The sequence below is a fragment of the Lissotriton vulgaris genome, chromosome 3_1, assembly GCF_964263255.1.
Source record: "Lissotriton vulgaris chromosome 3_1, aLisVul1.2, whole genome shotgun sequence".
Taxonomy (NCBI): Eukaryota; Metazoa; Chordata; class Amphibia; order Caudata; family Salamandridae; genus Lissotriton; species Lissotriton vulgaris.
In genome coordinates this window covers 349943819-349969162 of record NC_141689.1, presented here as the reverse complement: position 1 = coordinate 349969162, position 25344 = coordinate 349943819, and the positions used below count along the sequence as shown (strand labels likewise).

At 46.7% G+C, this 25344-nt stretch overlaps 1 protein-coding gene across 2 annotated transcripts in view; it reads left to right on the top strand.

Moving 5' to 3' along the window:
- The window catches only part of RICTOR (RPTOR independent companion of MTOR complex 2), a 1569237-nt gene that overhangs the window by 1356610 nt on the left and 187283 nt on the right, over positions 1-25344 (top strand). The window contains exon 35 of one of the 2 annotated variants that reach the window (XM_086960556.1): positions 3946-4104. The exons of the other annotated variant lie outside the window; for it this stretch is intronic. Coding sequence (XP_086816682.1) covers positions 3946-4104 — 159 coding nt within the window. The remainder of the gene's footprint in view (positions 1-3945; positions 4105-25344) is intronic. 2 annotated transcript variants of the gene reach the window in all.

The window sequence follows — 25344 nt, the reverse complement described above, 5'->3', positions numbered from 1 at the left end:
AAATAAAGGTAAGGTGGTCCAGTATTGTTCACTGCTTTAAGTTGTAAGATGGTTTAGCTAATAAAGAGTCACCTTTTTGGCATCAGGTCATATTTTACTTGCCCATTGTCTTGGAATGTCCCCTTTGTGGACCTCTGCAAGACTATAATATGGGGGTACCTTCCCTATCCACTACTGACCTAATTGCTATGCATGCAGGGATGGTCATTTTGATTGTTTCATGCTGCATAATGGTTTGGTATTAGACTCACTTACTTGTGGACACGGCTTGGGTGTAATTCATAATTTGTGAACTCTGCGGATAGAGTTGTTAATCAGAACAATAAGTTACTTACCTTTGGTAACAATCTTTCTGGTGGATTCTTTATCCTTGCTGCAGATTCTTCACTGTCCACCCACCTCTGTATTCTGAGGCATGGATTAGTGGATTTTGATAATAAGGTCCCAAATTTGTGCAGTTATTGAGCTCTATCTTTTTTCAGTTATCATTATGAGTCTTATTTCCACCCAGGACTACGGGGAAAAAAGGATGATAACTGACAGCTCTTATAGTTGCGTCTTATATGGCTGTGTGTTGTCCTATCTGGAGATTGTTTCAGAACCATGGCTGGTTCCATGTGAACACCACCTGTTGACCTCAGATGAGTCATTAACTGAGGAATTTGGGAATAGAAAGTATCCTAAAGTAAATTGTTACCAAAGGTTAGTTAGTCACTTACTTTTAAACAGTGGTCTTGGATAACAGGCTCCATATTAAGGCTATACAAGATCTTTAAAATACTTCTGGCCTGACCAAGTTTATCTTAAATAGAACAAATCCACTACTTCTCCAAAGTACGATGCTGTTTTCACATCCCTCTTGAAAAGAACAGTTTTATCATTGGTTCTGAAAGGATTACCTGGTTGCACAGTGATTAACAGATATATTAAGTGTCTTGTCTTACCCGTGCCCTTTTAGCATTTGCTTATGCTTTTAGCTGATTGATCAATTATAAGTACCTTGCACCCTAGCTACTTCAGGTACACTTTTGAAACTACATATGTCCTCTGTGGGAGTCGTTATTATTCGTACAATCACTTTTCCAGTAGTCTTTGTGGTCAATGCAAGGGAGAGACTTGAGGGGGGAAAAAAGACAACACATTTTAAAAATACAATAGGTATCTAATGATGCTATCACATAGGAAATCTAAAATAAAATAGTTCATGGATCTTAAAAGATTTTTATACTGGCACTTAATATTCCAATTAGTCGGAGAAAGGCTTCTTCAGCCTTTTTATTCTGTGCTTCTCTAAGCAAGAAGTTTTGAAGTTGGGCTCCCTTTAAAACATGTCATGAATTGGGGGTGTAGAATGGGGCAGGCTGAGATCATGGAGCAGGGTTTATGAATTTCAGGAGTACCTTCTCTGGTACTCATAATCCACTCTACATTTGAGACTTGGAGCAAATGCACAAAACTACAGAAATTGATTAAAAAACACTGCTCCACGTAACTGTGATGTGATGAGCCCATCACATTCCACGACCCCCAATGCAGCTGCACTAATGATTGCTACAGCCATGTGTAGCAGGATGTCTCCTATGCCTCTCTCCCCCAACCCCAAAACATCCTCACTTCCTGCTATGCCTGGTCATCCCTCCAGTCTGTCATTTCAGAAAAATAAGAGCTCCCACATGTTGCTCCTCTCCTTTGAGCAGGGATGCCCCTGTTCCTAATGCTGCTCTTTTTGTAACCCAAGGAAAATAGGCCTCCATACCCCTTTTGTAAAGTTACAATTGTGATGCAGCAGTCCCTTCAGACCTTTTGGCTCCAATGTGACTGGACCTACTTCCCTAATTTTGGTTGTGGCCTTCCAAAGCTGGATGTCTCATTACCTTTTGTTAAAAACAAAAGCCACCGGCTGTCATCTCTCTGAGACCAAAACTAAGATGCTCATCTGCTGCAATATTCCTCTACTGTGGGCCATTGCTCCTAGGCCCAAAGCAACATTTACACAGTACGAATGCACTGATTACTAATGCAAGAAGGGAAGCATGGTAAAACAGCCATAATTGAGGTGTAGTTAGCTCCTCGGCCCTGGACCCCATGCCACTGCCTTACCAATGATAGCTACATCCGTACGAAGCAGGTTGTCTCCCTTGCCCACTTCACTGGGCCATCACTCCAAGGACTAAGGCAGAGAGCAGACCTTCTGCCCCTTTGTATAAAGGAAAAGGGGCCTCATCCTAGCAAAAAATATGAGCTTCCAAGCCCCATTTAGGTTGTAAAACTGCCAATTGGGGTGGAGTGGCACCACTACACCTATTACACTAATCAGTACAAAGGGAAGGGTCCCAGAATACTATGAGTGCACAATAGAAATAGCTGTCAAGATAAAGAACACATATAATCAACTGAAATGTACATTGTTTTTTAATCACAAAAGTACGAACGCACAAAAAATGTGCACACAGCATATATCCACATAGTTACAAAAAGTAGTGCCCAAAAGGTAGTAGGAAGGGAAGTGAGAGTGCTAGGAGGCGGTGTAGGGTAAGGTAATGTGATGCAATATAGGTCAAGCTTCGTTATTCAAAACCTTTCTTAAAACCTGACTTCAGACAGGAGCCAGAAACCAGTACAATAAATGATCATAAGTTCAGGGTAAACCATGCTTCTGAAAATAGCAGTACAATTCAAGCTCTGGATAGAGGCAGGTTGTTGGATCAGATGTCGACGTTTTTACCCCACGACAGGGTAGGGACAAGTGGGCCCTTACAGGAGGGTCTTCCTCAGGACGGGGGAAGGGGTTGTGTAAGCTTCCTGGAGCGAAAACATAAGTGAAAAGCAACATTAGAAAGACTGTTCCCCTAGGGAACAAGGGTTCATGGGCTACTGGTGGTGAAAAGGAAGGAGAAGTGAATTAAAAAAAAGAGACTGAATACCTTGGGTGTCGTAGTCTCACACGAGGTTAAAGGCATTAATCCTATTGCACTACTGGCAGTAAAGGCCTTTTTTTCAAGCCGCACCTCCTGCTAATTTTTGCTGGGGCTTCTTTCTGATGAAGCGGTCTCTCTAGATGTGTAAACAAACAAAAGAGCCAAAAATGGCACCCTTGTCTCTGGCCCATTTCTTTGATGCTATCCATGGATCTTGCTTCTCATCTGTTTTTCCTGGGCCATTACTATGAGTTCCCTTGGTTCCGGATGATCAGGGCTCTGCATCTGAATGCAGCCCTACTGGGCTTTTCCTTGCTGCCCCCTCAATTCACCTCAAAATACATCTGCATTTAAAAGAAGATGGCCTGGAAGTACACCAAATAAACAAGGTCCCGTCTCCAGGCAATTTTTATTTCCAAGTTTTTCGTCCTACATTTGCACCCCTTTGGGAATACAGCCACAGACCAACAGGGGGCAGTGCCAGCCAGTTTGAAAACCCTGATCTAGGCCATTGTATGCTCTTTGGAATCATGTTGAAAAGGCTTTTGGTCATAGACCAAAATGGGAACTTACGTATTCCCTACTTACACAATAAAAATATACCACCTAAGGAATACTCTACCTTGTTAACAATCACAATTTTATCTCGGACTGTGCTGTTCTCCTTTACCCTCTAGCTACATATGTACCTGAAAAATACGAATACATATATATATCCTGTCAACAGCTGATGCAGGGAAGTTTCTTTGACCTTGACGTGGTCTGTTCAAGGTAGGGGTGATACTGACCACTAGCCACTTGAATCCACACTATAACTAAACATGTTAAGAGCTAAATGTTTTAAAGGGAGGTGTGGCCTCTTCTAGTAACCTTTTCTATTAGGGTGTTACACATTTCCTTTGGTGCTTGTCCAGTTTAAATGTTGCCTCATTAGAAAGTATTTTGTAGTGTGTAGCTAGAAATACCTTTTATATTTATAATCCAGTCAATGAACTCATGTTCTCTTCTCTGAAATGTTTGCTCTTAGATTTTCCAGATATTCCATATTCTGATTGGTGTGGCTTGACAATCCGCAATCACTTAGAAGTGGTTTCTCAGTCTTCAAAGTTTTCTGGAATTTCCGGATGTAGCGATGCAGTATCCCAGGGCTCAGCAAGTAGCACCAAGAGTACAGAGCTCGTACTAGGTAAATTCACAGGTATTAGTGGTGGCGGGAATTATTTACTTGAAGTAGTCGTATTCTAGTAATAGTGCACATGATTTTGTACCTATTCACTGTGGACAAAAACATTTCCAGTGTGTTATTCCTACCACAAGTTTTTCTCTTTTTAGAGTTTGATTCATGCATTGGACCTCTGCAAGTATACTTCTTATGAATACTTCTGACTTTTTACTCCCACAAAATACATCACTGTACCATTGTAATTCACGGGAAGTGATGATGCAGAGGGTGAAGTTGGTGATGCCTATTTGTGCACACAAATTTCTTCCCAGTGTCCTCCTGTTATTGGAGTTTAAGGACATGCCAGTTATTTTAGACCAGTTAGTTCCTATGGTTTTGTTTACTGTGCTCTGCATTAAGAGCATTTTACCTATAACGAGCTGATATGACATTTATATATCAAGATGACCCATAGGCTGTGCAAGTAAAGATTCTGTGGATCAATAACATCCTAATATTTTTTTCTGTATTGAATTTGCTATACATTAGTTTGTCACTCCTGTGTGTGGGTGTCTAGAGTAGTCCCTCTTTGTCTCACCATTTTCTTAATTCTTCCGGCTCCTTTTCTCATAGAATCTATGCAACATTTGAAGTCTTTCTGTGGTATGTTCCTTGCCGAAATGCCAGAGACTTCAAATTATTGAATTAGAGATTAGCTCCTTGTCCTAGTCTGTGACGTACACTTAGTAGAAGAGTTGGGTGATGGTCTTATTTAAAATAAAAGCATTTCTGAGAATATTTCGCACTACAGATTTGTCACTTTTGGAATATCCTCAGGCACCAGACAGGACCCAAAAGATTTTAACAGCAATGCTCCTGCTTGCTGGTAGGCAGTGCCATGCGGCTTCCATGATTCTGACGTTTCAGCCCTGGTTCTGGGTCTTGGTGAGCGTAGCTCTGAGGCTTCTGGGCCTCGTGTTATTCTGCATCTTACTTGTAAACTATGCCAGTTAATGTATTTGAGTTCTGTAGTGGAACCTGAAGTCTCAGGAGGCCCAGCACCAGGAGTACCTCACAAATTCTATCCAGGTTTCGGAGAAGATGGCAAAAGATCTGAATTGCTTCCTTAACTTTAATTGTATCAACAGCAAACCCCTCTCCCTGCCCAGAGCTGCCATTGATGACTGGTCCGTCACAGGTCCGTTACTGCTAGGGAGGTCATCTGAGGGAGGTGCCGATCAGAGGTCTTTTGTGTCAGGCGGACACCCATCTCTACATCAGTCTATTGAATTTGCAGGCCCATCCACTTGGCACTGAAAGCCTTGCTAACATCCATCAAAGGGAGACTGGCTCAGGTTCTCATAGACAGCCCCACCACCATATGATACAGCAAAAAGCAAAGCTAGTGGGGAGTGAGTCCTGGGCCCTGTGTAAGGAGGCACTTTGTATCTGAAACTGACTTTAGCTCCAGGACATCTCCTGGTCGTGAACCACATTACAGGGTCTTTGAACGCTGGGGCAGAGGAACTAAGCTGGCATTGCCTGGCAGATCACAAACGGAAGTTATATCCAGCTGTGGCACAGGCATCTTTTAAGACCGATAACTGTGTACACCTATTTGCCATCTTCAACATCATGCAATGTAAAGATATATGTGCGCTGCAGTTTCCACAGGGCGCTCTCTCTCCCAAGACGCATTTCGGATTGAGTGGGTCACAGGACTCCTGTATGCCTTTCCACTGCAGCATCTCCTACCCCAAGTCTGAAGAAGATCAGAAACAACCCGGCCCAAGTTGTTTTAGTGCCTCCAGATTGGGTAAAATGAGGGTGGTACCTGATACTTCTGGGCATAAGCAATCTGTCCTCTGATCAGGCTACCACTTTGAAAGGGCCTCCTGTTGCAGGGCAATGTCCTGCACCGGAATCTTCACCTCTTTGTAATGAGATTGTTCGGCAGCAGTTGACTGCATTTGATGTTCCTCCCAAAGCTGTGGATGTCATCCTGGTGTCGGAATCCTTCTAAATACCGTATTTTCTGGCGTATAAGACGACCCGGCGTATAAGACGACCCCCTACTTTGCTTGATAAAATTTAGGTTTCAAGCTATACTCGCCGTATAAGACTACCCCCACTTCCAGCGCAGTCCAACTTTCTATCTCCATGGACTGAGGAGATCACGTGGTACTGACACTCCCCTCCTTCCAATGAGCATGAGATTTCTGGAAGGAGAGAGAGATCAGCACATGTGGAACACAGTGGGGGCCGCCATCTTCAGAGCTGCCTGTTATATTTCAGGACCTCCTGCTGCCTCATCTGCCTGGGGATGTGGAGACGCGTGTGGAGGTCAGTCTAGGCTCTTTTGATCCATGTAACTTAACGTTTGCTTTTTCTAATTTGTTCATTTTGTACTATTACCTATTACCGGTATATGCTCGTAGTTTGGGTTTATGAAATAAACGGTTCCGCTCCACGGTAGTTGTGCCTACAGAAACGCCTGTGGAAACTGCTCGGTATCCCCGGCTGCAATCTTTAGATGGTATGCGATTTTATATAGCGCGGACTTTACCCGTTTGTGTCGGACGGGGGATTAGAGCCCCCCCCCACCCCTCCCCGCTGGGTCGGAAGCGTGGGCGGTAAATAGTGCAGCTCGAACTCGCATCCAAGAGTAGTCCGCGCTATTGAAAAATCCATAAAAACAAAGGGTCTAATTTGGCATCCGGCGTATAAGATGACCCCCGACTTTCCAAAACATTTTCAGGGGTTCAAAAGTCGTCTTATACGCCGGAAAATACGGTAGTCTGTTTTTGCTTGGCACTGGTTTGGCACCTGCAATACTGATCCATTGTGGACCAAACTGTCAGATATCCTGTTGCTCACTTGATCTCTGACTCAGCAAGGACTGCACGTGCACTGTTAAAGATTATCTGTTGGCCCTTTTGAACTTTTTTACGTTCAAATCACCTGTTGTAATGAGATTTCTAAGAGATGTTATTTCCTCCAAAACCTTTTTTTGATGCCACAGTGAAATCTTTTTTTGGTCCTCATTTTTTCTCGTGTCCATGCCTCTGCTAAGGTGTCAACTACATTGCCTCACTTTGAAGACTGTGTTTCTTGTCATGGTGAATTCAACGTAGTGTGAGCAAGCTTCAGCCTTTCTCGGTGCTGCCACATTACACCACCTTTTTCCCCAGACAGTGGTGCTTTGGTTGAAGACCCATTACTCTAGGGCCAATGCTGCTACTACTGTGCCGGCACACATTGTACCTGTCCTTGACATCTGTCAGCAATGTGGGTGGCAGTACACACGTTCACAAAGCACTACTGCCTTGACGGCCACTGGCAGGGCATTTTGGCCATTCGGTGCTGCCGGACATTTTGGTGTAAGCCATTCCACAGACCCACCACTTTGGGAGGTACTGCTTTGGTATCTATTTTAAAAGAATCCATCAGAAAAACAAGTTACTTACCTTTGGTGATGCTCTTTCTCCATCCAACCGCAGCTTTCTCACTCACCTCCCCATTCTCTTTAATGGTCATAAATCTTTGCATCTAAAAATTTGATCTCTTCATCTAAGGTTGCAGACAGAGTCAAGAAATAAACTAATGTCGACACACAGGAGTGGGCTTTATAAATGGCTCCATTATCACTTCCCATAAGTGAAATAAGTGAATTTGGAGCCGTGCTGTACCATTGCAGTTAAAAGTCTCTGCAGTCAGTATGGTGCCTGAGGATATTCTAAAGGTGAGAGTATCCATCAGAAAAAGCATTAACAAAGCTAAGTAACTTCTTTTTCTGTGCCACCATGGCAATATTCTTATGTTCTAGATTGATGACCTCCAAATTTGTATCAGTTTTAACCTAATCACAGCCCACAACTTTCTTCTAAGATGATTTCCTTTTTAGGTCTTGCCTGACCCAGCGCATGCGCTGGTCTGGTGAGACTTAGTGAGGGTTTTAAAAAATGCTCCCATAGCCAGCCTAGAGCTTTCATTAAAAGTAAAACGCGGGTGCTGTGATTTGTAGCAAAAGTAAAGAAATGGATTTTTTTTCAATTTCTTTACTTTTGCTATAATTGCGGCACCCGCGCTTTACTTTTAACTTTAAAAGTAAAGCATGGGTGCCGCGATTATAGCAAAAGTAAAGAAATAGAAAATCACATCTATTTCTTTACTTTTGCTATAATCGCTGCACCTGCGCTTTAATTTTAAAGCTAAAATTAAAGCGGGGCGCCGCGAGTGAGGCTCTCTCTGCCGTACTTTCAGGGGTTTGCTGAGGAAGACCTTTATTACTGCAGTTTTTTCCCCCTCCAGGCCTTACTGATCCACCAAAAGAAGTTAATCGTACCAGGTAAAACCCCCTTTTTCCACTGACATTTGCTGCGTCTCACCTCCGTCTCACTCTTCTTATCAACCTTCTTTCTGGGGTTAATCAAAGCCCAGCAGAACCCTGACCTCCTCCACACATATGCAGCCCTTTTGTAATTGAGGTCGTCCACAAAGCCGACTACTCCCTGCTGCGCCTGCAACTGTGCTGACTCTACTGAAGCCAACCCAGAAGCTTGCTTAGGCAGCAGCAGCATGAAAGCGCTGTAACAGAGCCAATGCCATGCACCACCAGGAGTCTCCAGGCCGCCTGGCGCCCATACCCATCCCTGAAGGAGACCGCAAATTAAGGTACAGTTTCCCTCACTCGATCCCGTTGCACATCTAGAGGGGAGATAAACCTCTCAAACACAGTCAAACAATATGAGCACCCTCCGATGGGTTGGAGCTCCCGCGACCAGCGTCAGCCTGCTGCCATGATCCCCCTATCAGACGTCCCAAACAAGGATGAGGGGGGTATTAACTTTTAACTTTACTTAAATAACTCCACGGTGTGGGAATTTTCCACCATTTTATCCACAGGGACTCACTCCCACTTGGTTCCCTGGTGGGTATCTGGTTTGGACAACCATAGCAATGATCGCTACCTGTAGTATAGAAATACTCCTCTTTTACAACTTACAAGTTTCGAGAACAGCCTCTCTGGATTTAACTACCACCTGTTAGCTTGTTGAGCTATTTAGGAGTTGCTCTATGGGAAATACTACACCTACCATGAGCAGGCAAGAGTCATAGGGCTCCGCATATATGGTTGAAGGCATTCAACTTGAATAGACATTCGCCACTCCGCCACTTGTTCCAGTGGTCCAGAGAGGTGATGAAGTAACCCCGTGAGGTGTACCTTTTAAGGAAACAAGTGGGGCACTACTGGCTATTTTATCTCTTCAGGCAGTCGCTGTTATGACTTGGGGGCTGAGGTGAGTAGAATACTCACAACAATGCCGGGGTACATGCAAATGTTTTTCTCCAGTGTACCCGTTAGGGAAACATCCTAACTGGTGCTGCAGTCATGAACACAACCCAGCCCACATGTTTGAGCCATTATGTAAATGTGCAACTACGAAGGCATTAAATAGCAGCAGGCTTTTAAGTGGTATTGAAGCTGCAATCAGGAGTACAACCCAGAACATATGTTTGCGCAGTATGTATATGTGTGACTGCAAAGGTTTCATATGGCAGCAGGAAGTTGATTGATATCGAGGCCGGCATTCTGCTAGTCAAGAGATCCCAGCCATTCCGGGAGTGAAAGCCACAGTGTTGTGCAACAACCATGTCCATAATAACGGCCCTATTCCTGTTGAACGCAATGAATGTGTGTGAGCGAGGCAACAGTGAGAAGCATTTTGCCTTTAATAGCGGCACATTAACAAATTTTGCTTTTATGCACAATTACTGAAAGTGGAGTATAATAGAGTGCGTAAATGAGATGATGAGTTTCCACGATCCAGTGTTACTCACCACGCCAAGACGCTAAAATATCCTGGCATCATTGCTGAGCCTCTTAAGTGAATGAACAGAGTACAAGGCACATATTGTTCATATAGAATCCTCTTTTATGTCAAATTGGATGGAGACCACCATGCATTACCCTTTCCAGCGGCTATATATGTACAAACAAGCATTGGCATAGCCATTAGGTCTCACATTTAGACCTTATATGTGTTTAGCCATGCAACAGTTTGTGTTGTTGCACCAAGGATATTCTGCTGCGTAACTAAATACTCATAGGGTCCAAAAAGCGAGACCTATTGGCTATGCCAATGCTTGTTTTCTGGTGCTCAAAGGCAAGCACGTTTTTGCATCCAACAGTTGTGAATGCTCCACATAGGCGTAGCCAAGATACACAGATGTGTCCCTTTGTCCTTCATACTTCTATCTCAAAAGTGTGAGTAGACTACAGTGTGGTGACCACTAAAGACTCATTCTCATTGCCTGCTGGGTACAAATAATTGTTCTGTGAGGTGTGGTGCGGCTGACTCTTGAGCTTGAAGATTATGGGTCGATCCCCACAAGCAGCTCAGCTCAGCATCATGTGACACTGAGCAATAGCTCATTTAATCTCCCTGACGGCCCCCAGTGCCTTGAAACCTTAAGGAGTGATATGTTTGTGCTTCACAAGTATGGATTATTATTCTTATTTATTAATATCATTTCAAGGCCCATGTTTGTACAGTTGCATTGCTATGATCCTAGAGCATTTGTAAGATCATACATGGCAGGAGAGAGCTCGTTGACTCCCATGCTCCAGCCAGTTAGCTACCACTAGGTCTGATCACAGCCTGCTCTAACAAAACAATTTAATCAGGTTCAATCAATCAATGTACTTGTAGAGCGCGCTACTTACCCGTGAGGGTCCCAAAGTGCTGAGGGGAGGGGGTGCTGCTACGTCGTAGGTGTTTGGCTTGGATTCCTGCGTAGAGAGCCTTTCTGTAGTCCATTCTGCTGCTGACGAGGGCCTGTGTCACGTTCTTCTTGTTTCGGTCAGAATCCACTTGTAGATCCTGCAGGGCATGTAGGGGTGTAGCAGGAGGAGGAGACGGTGTTGACCTGCTTAGACATGTAGAGGAGTCGGCAAGGATGAATCCTAGATTGTGTGCATGGTCGGTGGGTGTTGGTGCTGTTCCCAGTGTGATCTGCCACCAGGAGTCGTCCCAGGCTGAGGGGGTGGATCCGAGGCTGAGGACCTCCGTCTTGTCCGAGTTCAGCTTCAGACGGCTGCTCCTCATCCAGTCGGCGACTGCCTTCATTCCCTCGTGGAGATTGGTTTTGGCGGTGTGTGGGTCCTTGGTGAGGGAGAGGATGAGCTGGGTGTCGTCAGCGTATGAGATGATGTTGAGGTCGTGATGGCGGGCCACTAGTGCGAGGGGGGCCATGTAGACGTTGAACTGCGTCGGGCTAAGGGATGAGCCCTTGGGGACGCCGCAGATGATGTTGGTTGCTTCGGATCGGAAGGTTGGGAGGCGGACGCTCTGGGTTCTGCCGATGAGGAAGGACGTGGTCCAGTCGAGGGCCTTCTCTTGGATTCCTGCTTCTAGGAGGCGTGTCTTTAGAGTGCAATGGCAGACCGTGTCGAAGGCGGCTGACCGGTCCAGGAGGATGAGGGATGATGGTTCGCCATTGTCTAGTTGGCGCCTGATGTCGTCTGTGGCGGCGATGAGGGCTGTCTCGGTGCTGTGGTTTTGTCTGAATCCGGACTGGGACGGGTCCAAGATGATGTGGTCTTCCAGGTGGCGGGTCAGTTGCATGTTGACGATTTTCTCGATGACCTTTGCCGGGAACCGGAGCAGGGAGATGGGCCGGAAGTTCTCGAGTTCCTCAGGGTCTGCTTTGGGCTTCTTGAGGAGGGCGTTGATTTCGGCGTGCTTCCAGCTTTCCGGGAATATCGCTGTTTCAAAGGAGAAGTTGATGACCTTCCGTAGTTGAGGTGCGATGGCTGCGTCTGCTTGTTGAATACGTGGTGTGGGCACGGGTCAGACGGAGATCCTGAGTGGATGGAGATCATGACCTTGCATGTCTCGTCGTCGTTGACGTTGGACCAGGAGGTCAGGCGGTTGGAGCTGGTGGTGTTCACAGGAGAGGTGGAGTCTGGCATAGTCGGGGCGATTGTGGTGTTGAAGCTGTCGTGGATGTCTGCGATCTTGCAGTGGAAGAAGATGGCTAGTGAGTCGCACAATTCTTGTGAGGGTTAGATGTCGTTGGTGTTGGGGTTGGAGAGTTCCTTTACAATGCTGAAGAGCTCTTTGCTGTTGTGCGCGTTATTGTCCAAGCGGTCTTGGAAGGAGGATCTCTTGGCTAGTCTGATGAGGTGGTGGTGTCTGCGGGTTGCGTCCTTGTGGGCTGCGTGGTTGCCCAGTGTGCGTTTGTGTAGCCATGTCTTCTCCAGTTTTCAGCATACGTGTTTGGAGGCATGGAGCCCGTTGGTGAACCATGTGGCTATCTTGTTGGTGTGGCTGTTGGATGGTTTCTTCAGCGGGGCGAGGGTGTTGGCGCAGTCGTCGATCCACCATCTGAGGTTGTGGGCTGCGGCGTCAGAGTTGGTGGGGTCGGTGGGTGGGTTCTTGGCGAGGGAGGTGAGCAGCTGGTCTTCCGTGACTTTGCTCCAGCAGCGGAGAGACAGCTGTTGGGTGCGATGGTGTGTGGTTGGTTTCTTGAAGGTGAAGTGGATGCAGGTTCTAGTACCCCTCAGACTTTCTCACCAGTTTGGAAACTGTGTGAGTAGGGGCTAATTTGGAACAAGCGAGCATTGTTGTTAGAAGGAGTTTAAGTGTTTCTTACACTGTAACCTTTGGGCACGGGTCAAAGAACCATAATGAAATGTGTGTCAGTATTCTTAAACTCTGATTTACTTTTCTTGCCATGGAGTTATCCCTCCGCCAATGAAGTGTATTTCTATTACCTCTTCTTCGGTTTTGGCCTCAAATTTATGTACTTAGATTTATACACTCAACATTGTCAGCTGTAGGAGAACTTTGATGTTCCTCTTGAAGGCAAAGGCACTCATTTTTAATTACTTACTGTTTTGCATCCTCCAATTTAGGCTTCTTCCACTGGGCTGTTCTAAAGAATAATGTATAAAGCAACTTTTCTAAAGACAAGATAGCTTCATTTATTTTCAGCTGTCATGTGACAATCTTCTAGCATGTGCCCATAGCAAATGCTAGTAAATCAAAGAAGAGATAACATTATATAGTAGCAGAGTGAGTGAGTGGAGGAGAAAATCATGATGGTATCCCGTGAGCATTTCACCAAATCTTGGCCATAAGTTGTGTTGAGTTTTGTGCACCATCTTTGGTGCCATACACTGGAGGTGGAGGTAAAACACAAAATAAATTAAACCTGTGACACCAGTTGAATAACACATTATTTATTTAAAAGAATATGAAAACAATTTAAGCCATATCCTTTTTTAGAGGAGTGCTTGCTGCAGTTGTGTTCTAGGAGCCCTTGCCTGCAACCCCGGGACGTGCCGGAGTGAAGAGACGCTGTACCGTGTGGAAGTGCGGGCCAAAGGGAGACGGGACTGCGAGGTCCGACAGGCTGTGCGTCCAACATCCAGCACACCTGCCGCCTCTTCCCGGGACTCCTCCCTTCTATCACCGCCCTTTATTACTCCTCGCGGCCCCCGCTTCGCGGGAGCCGCTCGCAGAGGAGTGCTTGCTGCAGTTGTGTTCTAGGAGCCCTTGCCTGCAACCCGGGGACGTGCCGGAGTGAAGAGACGCTGTACCGTGTGGAAGTGCGGGCCAAAGGGAGACGGGACTGCGAGGTCCGACAGGCTGTGCGTCCAACATCCAGCACACCTGCCGCCTCTTCCCGGGACTCCTCCCTTCTATCACCGCCCTTTATTACTCCTCGCGGCCCCCGCTTCGCGGGGGCCGCTCGCAGAGGAGTGCTTGCTGCAGTTGTGTTCTAGGAGCCCTTGCCTGCAACCCGGGGACGTGCCGGAGTGAAGAGACGCTGTACCGTGTGGAAGTGCGGGCCAAAGGGAGACGGGACTGCGAGGTCCGACAGGCTGTGCGTCCAACATCCAGCACACCTGCCGCCTCTTCCCGGGACTCCTCCCTTTCACCACCTCCATTTGCTATAAAAACTGCCACGGGGACGCGTGAGCGGAACGCGTGTGCGGGACTAATCCCGGGACGAAGCCCGGACTAAGGGCGGACCCTCTGAGACCCTCCGAGACACGAGGAGACCGGTCCGGATATACCCTCTTGCTTTCAGGTACTGATTGTGTTCCTTATACTATAATTCCAACCATCGTCATCTGCCTCACCAAACGACCCCTTTAAACTAGCCATGGCAACTGTTAATGTTGAGCTGCATGCGCAGGATAAACAGGGTGTGCTAGTTAATGGGACTTTGGACAGTTACTTTTCCAAACCATCGCCTGATATCACCAGGGAGATTGTGCTAGCGGAGAGGCGGGCAGACCGTCGCCGCTCAGTGGAAAGCATGAAGAATGGATTAGCTTTACCATTAATATCCCCCGTGATTGGTCCCTCTGATAATATTGCTGGGGCATTAACAAACGAATCGACTCCTCCATTAGACAGCTCGCTCCCGGAGGCAAATACGGTTGCTCTTCCATCTGAAACCGTATCTCGAGTTGATTTGATCGACTTGTCGTCATCATCCATTGGAAGTGGCTTGTCATCTCTAAAGGGAGACGCCTTATTACAACAGCATGCAGTCCGTGCTAAGGCAAAAAAATTACCAACTACGGGGAAAATTTATGGCCCCCCGCCGAACAAAAAGCGACGGAAAAGGAGGGATCCATTGCAACCCAAACTGAGCTGCCGTGACTTTGGGAAAAATTTGCCTATTGTTGTTAAGAATCCCTGTGTTGTTCAATCTGATTCTGAGGGGTTGGTCCGTATTATTGCATCACCAGTCATATCTAATACCCCTATAGATAAAGAGGTCAATAGGGAGCCAAGTGAGACAGCCATTGTCCATACTGAGAACAGGTGCCCCGTGTCCCTTCAGGATATCGAGAACTTAATTAGATCATATTCTGTATCTATCTTGGAGAGGCTAACGGAGGTGGAGTGTAGGCTGTCAAAAATTGAGATTGCACTGCCTAAAATAGATCTTGTAGGCCATGCTGATGTTAATTATGCAAATAATCAAGCATCTAAGGGCGTATCTCAAGTTTCGTCATCTGTTGTGCTACCTCCTCCCCCTATTGCTGCTCATGTTGTTCTTACACCTCCCTCAACTCTACCCGTACCAAAATCCTCGGAGAACCCAGCATCAGCTATTGCTCACCACCATGTTAATTCTAGGCCATCCCAAGAGGCAACTGGTGATTCAATGCTGGGGTCAGTTGTTAGCAAGACCAGCGTTAATACATCTAAAAATTCTGGTAATATAACCAACCTAGCTTTAACAGACCTAACAAGGGAAGCGAGGGAAACCAGACGCACCTGGGGGAAACCTAAAAGGGTTCCACTGCCTGAACTTCCACCAGAGGCAGTACCCTATGTGGTAGTCCTAACAGGTGTGCCGGCCCTTGAACAAAATAAGAGGGAGGGTTTTTTTCAACTAAAAAATAAGATAACGCACTGGTTGAGAGCACATAGGCCCATTGCAAATTATGTTAACGGGGACATAGTTCATGTTCGACGCCTCGAATGGTTGGGGGGAAGAACCAAAGATATCGAGGGTGATGTAGTGGTTGTTAATTTTAGGGACCCAAACGCTGTCCACTACATATTGAACTGGCAGACGGGGAGTTCTAACAGTACTATAATCCCAAGACCTCTAACGTATTTTTACCCTAGGTCAGTGGTTGTCCCATCTCTTTTTCCCCTTTCACAGGGGTCAATTCAATCTCAGCCACTTAATTGTCCAATTGTACAGAATGTTGGGAACAGTTATTGCTCTCAGTACCCCCTGATTTACCAGGGTATGAGAAACATGCCTGGTGCCCCTTGCCCTGCAACGGTTCAAGACCCCCTGGGATGGCATTCCGTCCCAACTAGTTACCATAACTTTCACAGTTTTCAGGATAGAAGGATGGACCATCTGAAACCTTTCACGCCTCTTGAGACGTCCAATCGCTTTGACGTCTTCAGTGGCCTTGATGGTTGTGATTGAAGGTTGTTGGGAGGGGGGGTCGAGGGAGGGGACTCAAGGAACCATACTGAGATGAGGGTTGGAACAGAGCGTAAACTATTGCCAACTGTTGTATCTCGCCCTTTGGGTATGAATGTTACATGTCATGATAATATTCCTGAAGAACAGGTAGGACTAATCCCTACCATAAGACACTTACCTCTTGAGGAAATATCTCCGGGAACTGAACAAGTAGCATATACTGGTGATGAGATGTCAAGGGTTAACACCATCATGTCTTCTGCAATGGGGATTTCGGTCAAGCTTGTTAGTTGGAATGTAGCTGGGGTTGCCAGCAAATTGAGGGATCAAGACTGGGCTGCTTTTGTGGAATCCTTTGATTTTTGTCTACTCCAGGAGACCTGGGCAATCGATATTCCTCACAGGGTGGGCTACAAGACTTTTGGTATTGGAGCAGTCCCATCCAAGAGCGGTAGGCCGTCCGGGGGTCTTCTGATCTGGGCAAGGATCAATCTCAGGGTTGATATAGAGGTGATAGACACAAATTCGGTAGATATCCTAGCATTAAAAATAACTACCTCCAATGGGAAGAAATTAGTCCTAATAAACATTTATAATAGGCCAACACCGTCATCAAAGGAATCCCTTATTGTTTCTAAACTGGATTACTTTTTGAGGGGGTTGAATCCTGGGGAGGATCTTATCATCTTGGCTGGGGATCTAAATTGTGACTACGAACCAGTGTCGGGCATAAGTGAGATTTTTGAGGAGGAAGACCAGGCAAACAAAATCCCCCTCCTCGGGAGTAACAAATCCGTGAAATGTTCCATTCTGGCTCTGCAACTGATCAAATTATGTACAGAGCATCACCTTAGGGCCTGTAATGGCCGGTTACCGTCCGACACCCCAAAAAAACCAACCTTTAGGAGGAATACTTACAGAAGCATCTTGGACTTTGTAATAGTTTCTATCCCTCTTTGGTCGTATCTCATAGATCTTGAAATAATGGAGAGGGCTGAAAGTGACCACTTTCCACTAAACTTGTCACTAAACGCTGCACTTTTTAGCGACCCCTCCTCTCCTACTTGCTTTGAGGGGGGTGTTAGGGATGGTATTGATATTCACATCAGTAACAATAGGAGATCGCTAAAATGGCCATTTATTTTGGATCATGGTGATATTTTGAGTGAAATTTACTCACTTTTTGCAGGTACCTTTGCTGCATATCTAAGCTTAACTCCTGAGGAGGAAGCAAGAACTTCCTTTCAGTCCATACATTTGGAGTTTTTCAAAAAATTAAAATTATTGGTAACTAAAATGCCCAAAAAACCCCAGCAGAAGACTCAGAATTTGTCTCACAGTAAGCCCTGGTATGACAGATTGTGTAGAGAGTCAAAGAGGGAAATGCTAATCGCTATTAAATCCAAATCGCAACTGGATGTTAAGATAGCTAGAAGCAACTACAAAACTATCCAAAGGACTTCAAAAATTGCGTGGGAGGAAGCAAAGTGGGCGGAATTACTGTCAGCTGCAAGATCGCGAGATACTGTATTATTCTGGAAGCTGATAGCAAATGGGAACAAGGTGGGAAGGGTGATCAGAGACACATTCCTAGACGAGCAAACCTGGGTAACCCACTTTACCAATTTATATACGAAATATGATGATCCCCATACAGCATCTACTGTAGTTAGTCATGAACTTCCAGTGGACCCGCTGGTCTTTACCTTGGGGGAAACAGAGTTGGCTATTAGCCAAGTAAAAAATGGGAAAGCCCCAGGCTTGGATAAAATCCCTGGGGATCTTTACAAGCACGACTTGAAAATATGGGCACCATATATCAACTACCTATGCAACAAACTATCCCAAAGTTTAGAATTTCCTGAAAGTTGGAAAGGAGCTGAAATTGTTTTGATTTTTAAAAAAGGAGACAGGAAGGACCCCTGTAATTATCGTCCAATAAGCTTAATGGACATCCTTCAGAAAATTTACTCACGCCATATTTTATTACGAGTGAGTAATTGGTTGGACGAAAATTCATTTTTAACTAAATTTCAAGCCGGGTTCAGAACTAAAGTCAGCACAATAGATCAGCGCTTTAGATTCTGCTGCCTCTACTGGAAGTACGTAATGATAAAGAAGGCCCACTTGTATGTTGCCTTTGTTGATTTAAGGGCAGCTTTCGACTTGGTGCCACGTGATCTTCTGTGGAAGACGCTGAGTGCAGCGGGCATGCCAAACAATATAGTAGCTCAAATTATAAAATTACATGATGGGAACTTCGCGAGAATTAGATGGGGACAAAACGGCGAACTTTCACGGAAAATTCCAATCGAACGTGGAGTTCGCCAGGGATGCGTTCTGGCCCCCACGTTATTTTCTATCTTCGTGAATGATATTCCCTCTTACTTAGACAAATGTAAAAATGATGCACCTAAATTGAATGGCGAAAGGGTAGCATCTCTATTGTTTGCTGACGATACTATTCTGATATCCCAAACTAAAAATGGCTTGCAGATTTTATTGAATACTTTTAACGATTATTGTTGTCAAAAGGGGCTAGAGATAAATGTAAAAAAAACGAAATACATGGCCCTTAATCCAACCAAACCAGACAAGGGTTGTCTATCCTTGAAAGGGATAAAGTTGGAATCAGTGCCTCACTTTTCATATTTAGGGGTGACGCTTGATTGTAACTTTACCTGGAAGGCTCAAATGGAAAAAAGCAAATTGTTATTTGCCCAGAACGTTAAACCAATCCTTAGAGAGCAAAGCTTAAGCACCAGCAAAGCGGTACGTCCCGTTATGGAACTTTTTAAATTCAAGGTTCAATCTTCAGTGTTATATGGTGCTGAACTGTGGGGGCCAGGCTCCAAGGAGACTTTTAGCATTCATGATAACAACTTTATGCGTAGCTTGGTTAGGGCTCCGAGAGGGACCCCATTAGTACCCCTGCAATTGGACCTCGACTTTAAAAGAACTGACCATCATGTTCTTATCAGACCACTTATGCTGTGGGTAAGATTGTGGTACGTTCCTGAGCTTCAGGTATATAGAGAAGGGCTGATGGAGATCATGGGGTTGGATAGTAACAAAAAAATACTTTGGCTAACACACGTTAGGACTTGGCTAAATTTTATAGGCCTGAAACACTTTTGGGAGCATCCTGATCAGCTTCCACCAAATCCCAAAGTAGTCCTGAAAAAAGCTTTTTGGTCCTATGTAGCAAATATGGCTGTAAACCTCAGTTCTAGCGGTTCATTAGTATCAAAATTTTTAAGTTTTAAGGGTGAACCCCTTTATGAGTCCTTTATGGACGAGATAGAGCCTCCACTTGCCAAGACACTTTTTCTAAAGTTCAGATATGGAAATCTTCGATTGAAAGCAACTTTGTCATGTTGGGCAAGGAACCGTGACCCATCGGCCGAGGAATTGGACAAAGCTTGTTCACTTTGTGAACATAATCAAATTGAGAATGTGCAGCACATTCTCTTTTTTTGTCCTATCTATGCCCATGAGAGGAAAAGATGGATCAAACCGATATGTCTTTTATTAGGTTTGAGGTCTTGTGGTCAGGCTCTGAGAATTTTGACTACTAATACTTCACAACAGATTATATTTAGTGTGAGTAGATTTTTACTTGCCATTTGCTACCGTAGGAAAAAAATGGGCCTTCAGTTGTGAATTTAATTCCTAATCTCCATTCACATTGTCCTATCTATGGAATTGATTTGTTTATAGTAGCACTAACTGCTTTAGACAATTGAATTTGCTTACAGAATTATTGAGGTGTCCTCCCGTCTCATATGTTTTTATTGTCATGCTCCATGATTATTCAACTTTTGTTGCACAGTTAAATAGAATGTATTTTCCATTTTATTTATTTTTTTAAGTGATTGTGCTTATGTTATTGACATGTAACTTTTAATGAAACGTAATGTTTAAACTGTTCTTTTATGGCGTAATGCCGAAATAAAGATTTGAAATGAATGAATGACTGTGTCACAGTCCTAGTGGAGGCACAAAATAAAACCCAATTTCAGATTGGATGTTGCCATTTTGTGTGGCAGTGAGGCCAGTAACAAAGATTTGTTTTACATCACCCACTCTCCTACTAATCATTCTCACATGATTTAAATTTTCTGGTTGGCGGTTTTTGCAGGCAACATTAAAAAAACATTTTGTTTTCATCTCCAAGCACTGCTTCAGTGATGCTGTAAATTTTAGTCGCAATTGTAAGTCTAAGAACTTAGACATACTTAAACAATTGCACTTTATATTTTCACTGTTGCTTTTTCGTTCTTTCATATATCCATTGGTTATAGCTTTATATTTTATGTTATTAATCACTTTCATTTCTGGTGGATATGTCTAACCATGGATTCCTGACCTTGTGAATATTCCCCAGGTGTCAGACTGTATTCGGCAATTTTAATGCTGTACTTCTTCATGCTGGTAGGTGGCATCATGGGGCTCTGTGCCCATGTCTTTCTGCTCCCAAAGTGAAAAGCAGAGCTCACCCATGAGCGGTCCCGAAAGTTGCTTGAAGTTCGACAGTCGGCTCTGCGCCGCTCAACGTCCCGTGGGAGGTCGGGACATCACCATCTTTCGTCGAGATCGAAGTCTTCGCACTCGGGGTCAGGTAAGACAAAGCACAAGAATTCGAAGAAGTGTCATCGCTTGACGACTTCCCGCCACATGATGTGGCTGAGCGTGCGGGTGGTGCCTCCCCCGCGGCTGCTGCAGAGTCTACGGTGTTTCCATCGGCCTGCCCACCCTTCCCGGGTCCCTCAGCGACTCCAGCCCAGCTGCAGGAATTTGTCAGCCATGGTCTGCCTCTTTGAGCTGTCTAGACCCGCCGGCGTGCCGACTGGTGGCCCTCGCCCTTCACTGTCGGCGGCTCCGGCATCGCTGTCGGCTCTGGCCCCGGTGCCGCAGGGCCCACAAGGATCCAGGCCTGGATCCAGGTCAATGTCTGTTGACCTCGTTACACCTCCTGCACCACCTCCGTTGTAACCCATGGCACAGGACGATATCTCCCCCGGTCTCAGCCTCGACATGGACACGGAGCCGGAACAACATCGCTCGACGCAGATTCCAACGCTGATGGGGCCTTTCTACCCCTCCTTATTTTCGGCCTGTACATCAGTATTCGGAGGATAGGGAGGACTGGGAGTGGTCTGAGGACCCTCCCAGAGGCTCAGTGTGAGTATGACCCGGACTGGGCAGGGGAACTGGGGGATGCCAGTGGTCTTGACACCTCTCCTGACCTTGGCATGCTCACTCCTCCTACCGTGGCTACGGAGGAGGGCGCAAGGTATGCAGAGGCTCTCCAACTCCCTACAGTGGCCGTCAGGACTAACCTCCTGACAGAAGTGCTTCAACCAGCGGCTACCCCGTGGAGCCACTGCTGCCCTTTAATGAGGCACTTTCTGGCGTTCTTTTGGGCACCTGATCCAGGCCCATCACAGGGGCTCCTGTGTATAGAAACGTGGCCCAAAGCCATTGCACGGCCGGGGCGACCCCATTTTCCTCTCCTAACACCCCACCCCTGAGAGCTTGGTTGTACAAGCCTCAACATCCCAGAGCGCATCCCCTACCGCACCCCTGGACAGAGAATCCAAGAGACTGGAACAATTTGCAAAGAATATTCTCAGCGGCTGCGCAGAGGCGGATCGGGGGGCCAGCAAGCGGGTCAGTCCACTTCCACCCCGGCCACCACTGCCCAAAAACCTTCCTAATTCAGTCTTTCAGACCCATCATACGCCAGTGGGGGGTTCAGGATTCGCCATCACCTCCCCCACTGGCGACCCATCACTTCGGACATGTAGGTTTTACAAATAGTCTCCCTCCCCTATGAGACTACCCCTCCAGCCATGCCACCCCAGTACCACCGCATGTCAGGGAATCATTTGGCACTTCTTCAACAGGAGGTCGCGGCCCTCTTGGCCAAGGGGGACATTGAGCGCTTTCCTGTGCCAGAAGTAGGACGTGGTTGTTATTCCCACTACTTTCTGGTGCCCAAGAAGGACAAGGGCGTGCTTCCTATCCTGGACCTCAGGGACGTCAATCGCTTCCTCCGGAAGGAGAAGTTCAAGATGCTTACTCTGGCTTAGGTCTTGTCTGCTCTCGACCCTGGAGACTGGATGGTAGCGTTGAACTTGCAGGACGCATATTTCCACATTTCCGTCCTGCCGGCCCACTGGTGTTACCTGCGGTTCACGGTAGGCCAGGAGCACTTTCAGTTTACTTTACTGTGCTCCCCTTTGGCCTTACCAGCGCCCCACAGGTTTTTACGAAAATCTGCGCAGATCAGGGCTTCCAGTCTTCCCCTATCTCGACGACTTGCTGTTGAAGGCTGGCTCGCCCCAGCTAGTCATCTCCAACCTCCTGTATTTGCTGGGGTTCTCCCTCAATGTGCCGAAGTCGCACCTGATTGCTTCTCAGAAGAGCCTCTTCATCAGAGCGGTTCTGGATACGACACAGTTTCGGGCCCATCGTCCCAAACGTCAAGTCCAGGATATTCAGGCTAGGATTCCAATCTTTCGACCTCTATCCTGGGTTTCGGTCAGGCTGACCCTGAGGCTGCTGGGCCTCATGGCCTCCTGCATCCTGCTGGTCACTCGTGCCAGACGGCATATACAGGCTCTGCAGTGGGACCTGAAGTTCCAGTGGGTGCAGCGTCTGGAGAACCTGTCCGGTTACGTCCAGATCTCAGAGGGCACTGCACGGCAGCTGCAGTGGTGGCTCATGAACCGACATTGGGTCCAGGGCAGATCCCTCTCCCTTCACCAACCGGAGCACACAGTGGTGACGGATGCGTCCCTCCTGGGATGGGGGGGCCACATGGGAGAGGCGGAGATCAGAAGGCCTCTGCTCTCCAGCTGAGTCCAGGCTCCATATCAACATTCTGGAGCTTCGGGCGATCCGACTTGCACCAAAGGCATTCCTTCACTCTGTCAAAGGGAAAGTGGTGCAGGTGTTCACAGACAACACCACCGCCATGTGGTACTGCAACAAACAGGGTGGGGTGGTGTCGTGGACAATATGTCTGGATATAGCTGGAACAGCAGGGCATTTCCCTGGTGGTTCAACACCTGACAGGTTCACTGAACGCCAGGGTGGACGAACTCAGCCGCAGGGGCATGATGGATCACGAATGGCGTCTTCACTCGGACGTGGCGCAAGGTCTCTTTTGACAGTGGGGAGAGGCTTGGTTGGATCTATTCGCCACCGAAGAGAACGTGCAATGTCAGCAATTCTGCATGTTGAAATTTCCAAGGCGGCACTCGCTAGGCGACGCTTTTCGTCGCAAGTGGAGTTGCGGTCTGTCGTACGCCTTTCTACCTATACCACTTCTGCCCAGAGTGCTGAAGAAGATCTGGTGCAACCGGGCCCAGGTCATTCTTGTGGCGCCGGACTGGGCTTGAAGAGTTTGGTATCCCGAGCTACTCAGTATGACAATTGAGCACCCGATCCGACTGCCTCTTCAGGAGGATCTTCTGTCGCAGCAGCAGGGGGCGGTCCTCCACTCGAACCTGTCCAGTCCCCACCTCTTTGCGTGGAGATTGAGGGCCGGCAGTTGTTTCCTTTTGCCTTGCCTCCTGAAGTCTGTGATGTCATTCTGGCAGCCAGGCGTCCCTCCACTAAGTTGGTATACGCCTGCAGGTGGAACACATTTGTGGCATGGTACACCGCATAGGCTGTGGATCCCCTTTGCCCCTTTTTCAGAAGTTCTTCAGTTCCTTCTTTCCTAGGCAGAGCAGGGCTCTGCTCTGAGCTCTATCAAGGGCTATCTGTCTGCTATTTCAGCCTTTTTCAGGCTCCCTGATCAGCCCTCTCTTCTCAAGTCCCCTGTTGGAAATAGATTTTTTAAATTCATTACTCATCTTTTCCCTCCTATTTCTTTTATAATGCCACAGTGGGACTTGAATCTGGTTCTTACATATTTAAAGTGCGCTCCCTTTGAGCCTCTTCACAACTGTCCTCTTCGTCTCCTGACTTTGAATACTGCTTTCCTGGTTGCCATCACCTCTGCCAGGAAAGTGAGTGAGCTCCAGGCTCTTTCTTGTAAACCTCCTTTTCTATCAGACATGGTTGTGCTCAGGACACTACGTCCTTTCTCTCAAAGGTTGTCACTGCCTTTCACATCGGGCAGACCATCACTTTGCCCACCTGCTTTCCGCCTACGCATCCTTCCAGAGAGGAAGAGAGGCTCCACTGTCTGGACCCAAAACGTGCGTCCTCCTTTTACTTGAACCGCACACAACAGTTCTTGGTGGATGACCAGCTCATTGTTGGCCACGTTGGCGACAAGAAAGGTCGGGCCGTACACAAGCGGACGATCTCCCGATGGGTCGTCTTGTGTATTAAAGCCTGTTATTCTCTGGCTAAAAAGGAGCCTCCAGTGGGGCTGCGCACCCATTCCACCAGGGTGCCACTATGAGGTTGGGATGTGGTGTCCCCTTACAAGACATCTGTCAGGCAGCTACCTGGGCCTCGTTGCACACTTTTACTAAGCACTACTGCCTGGACAGCCAAGTCCGGACAGACGGCTTCTTTGGCCGTTCTGTTCTCAGGGACTTCCTGGTGTGATTTTGGTTTGCAAACCCACAACTGGGGTTGGTATTGCTGGGGTATCTATTCTAAGTAACAAATCTATCTCTATGTGTTTCATTCATATGAGCAAGTTGCTTACCTTTGGTAACAATATATCTGTAAGAAACATTAGTAGTGATAGTTTCCTTACCGCCCCACCCATCCTCCCCGTTCTGCGATCTCATTTCTAGGGTTAAGGTCATCCCTTTCAGGGCCCTAGTTTCAAGGCACCAGTGGTCAGTATCTTGCACGGCTCTGCATTTATGGTGCGGAAAGTCGTGTACAGAACTGATGTCATCGCACAATGTAGCGTCTAAGTAGCCTCTGCGACGCCATCTCGGCGACCACGATGCCAACGACAGATGCGAAGCCCCACAACGCCACCTTCCGTTGCACAGGGGTACTGCTGACAACAACTTTCCAGATCGAGTCTGACGCCTGGGGGTAATTCTAAGGTAATAAATCTATCACTACTAATGTTTCTTACAGATATATCGTTACCGAAGGTAAGTAACTTATTCGTTAGGGCTCAGAAGGGGCGGATTTAGGATCACAAGGTTATCATCTCCACAGGGTGCCATGCGAACAACAGAGACTACAGTGTGAAGGTAGGAATCCGCTGTATGCAGGCTCAAGTTTGCAAGCTGGAGAGATGAAGCGCTTGGATGCGGAAAGCTCTATAACAGATCACAACTTATCACTGTCTGG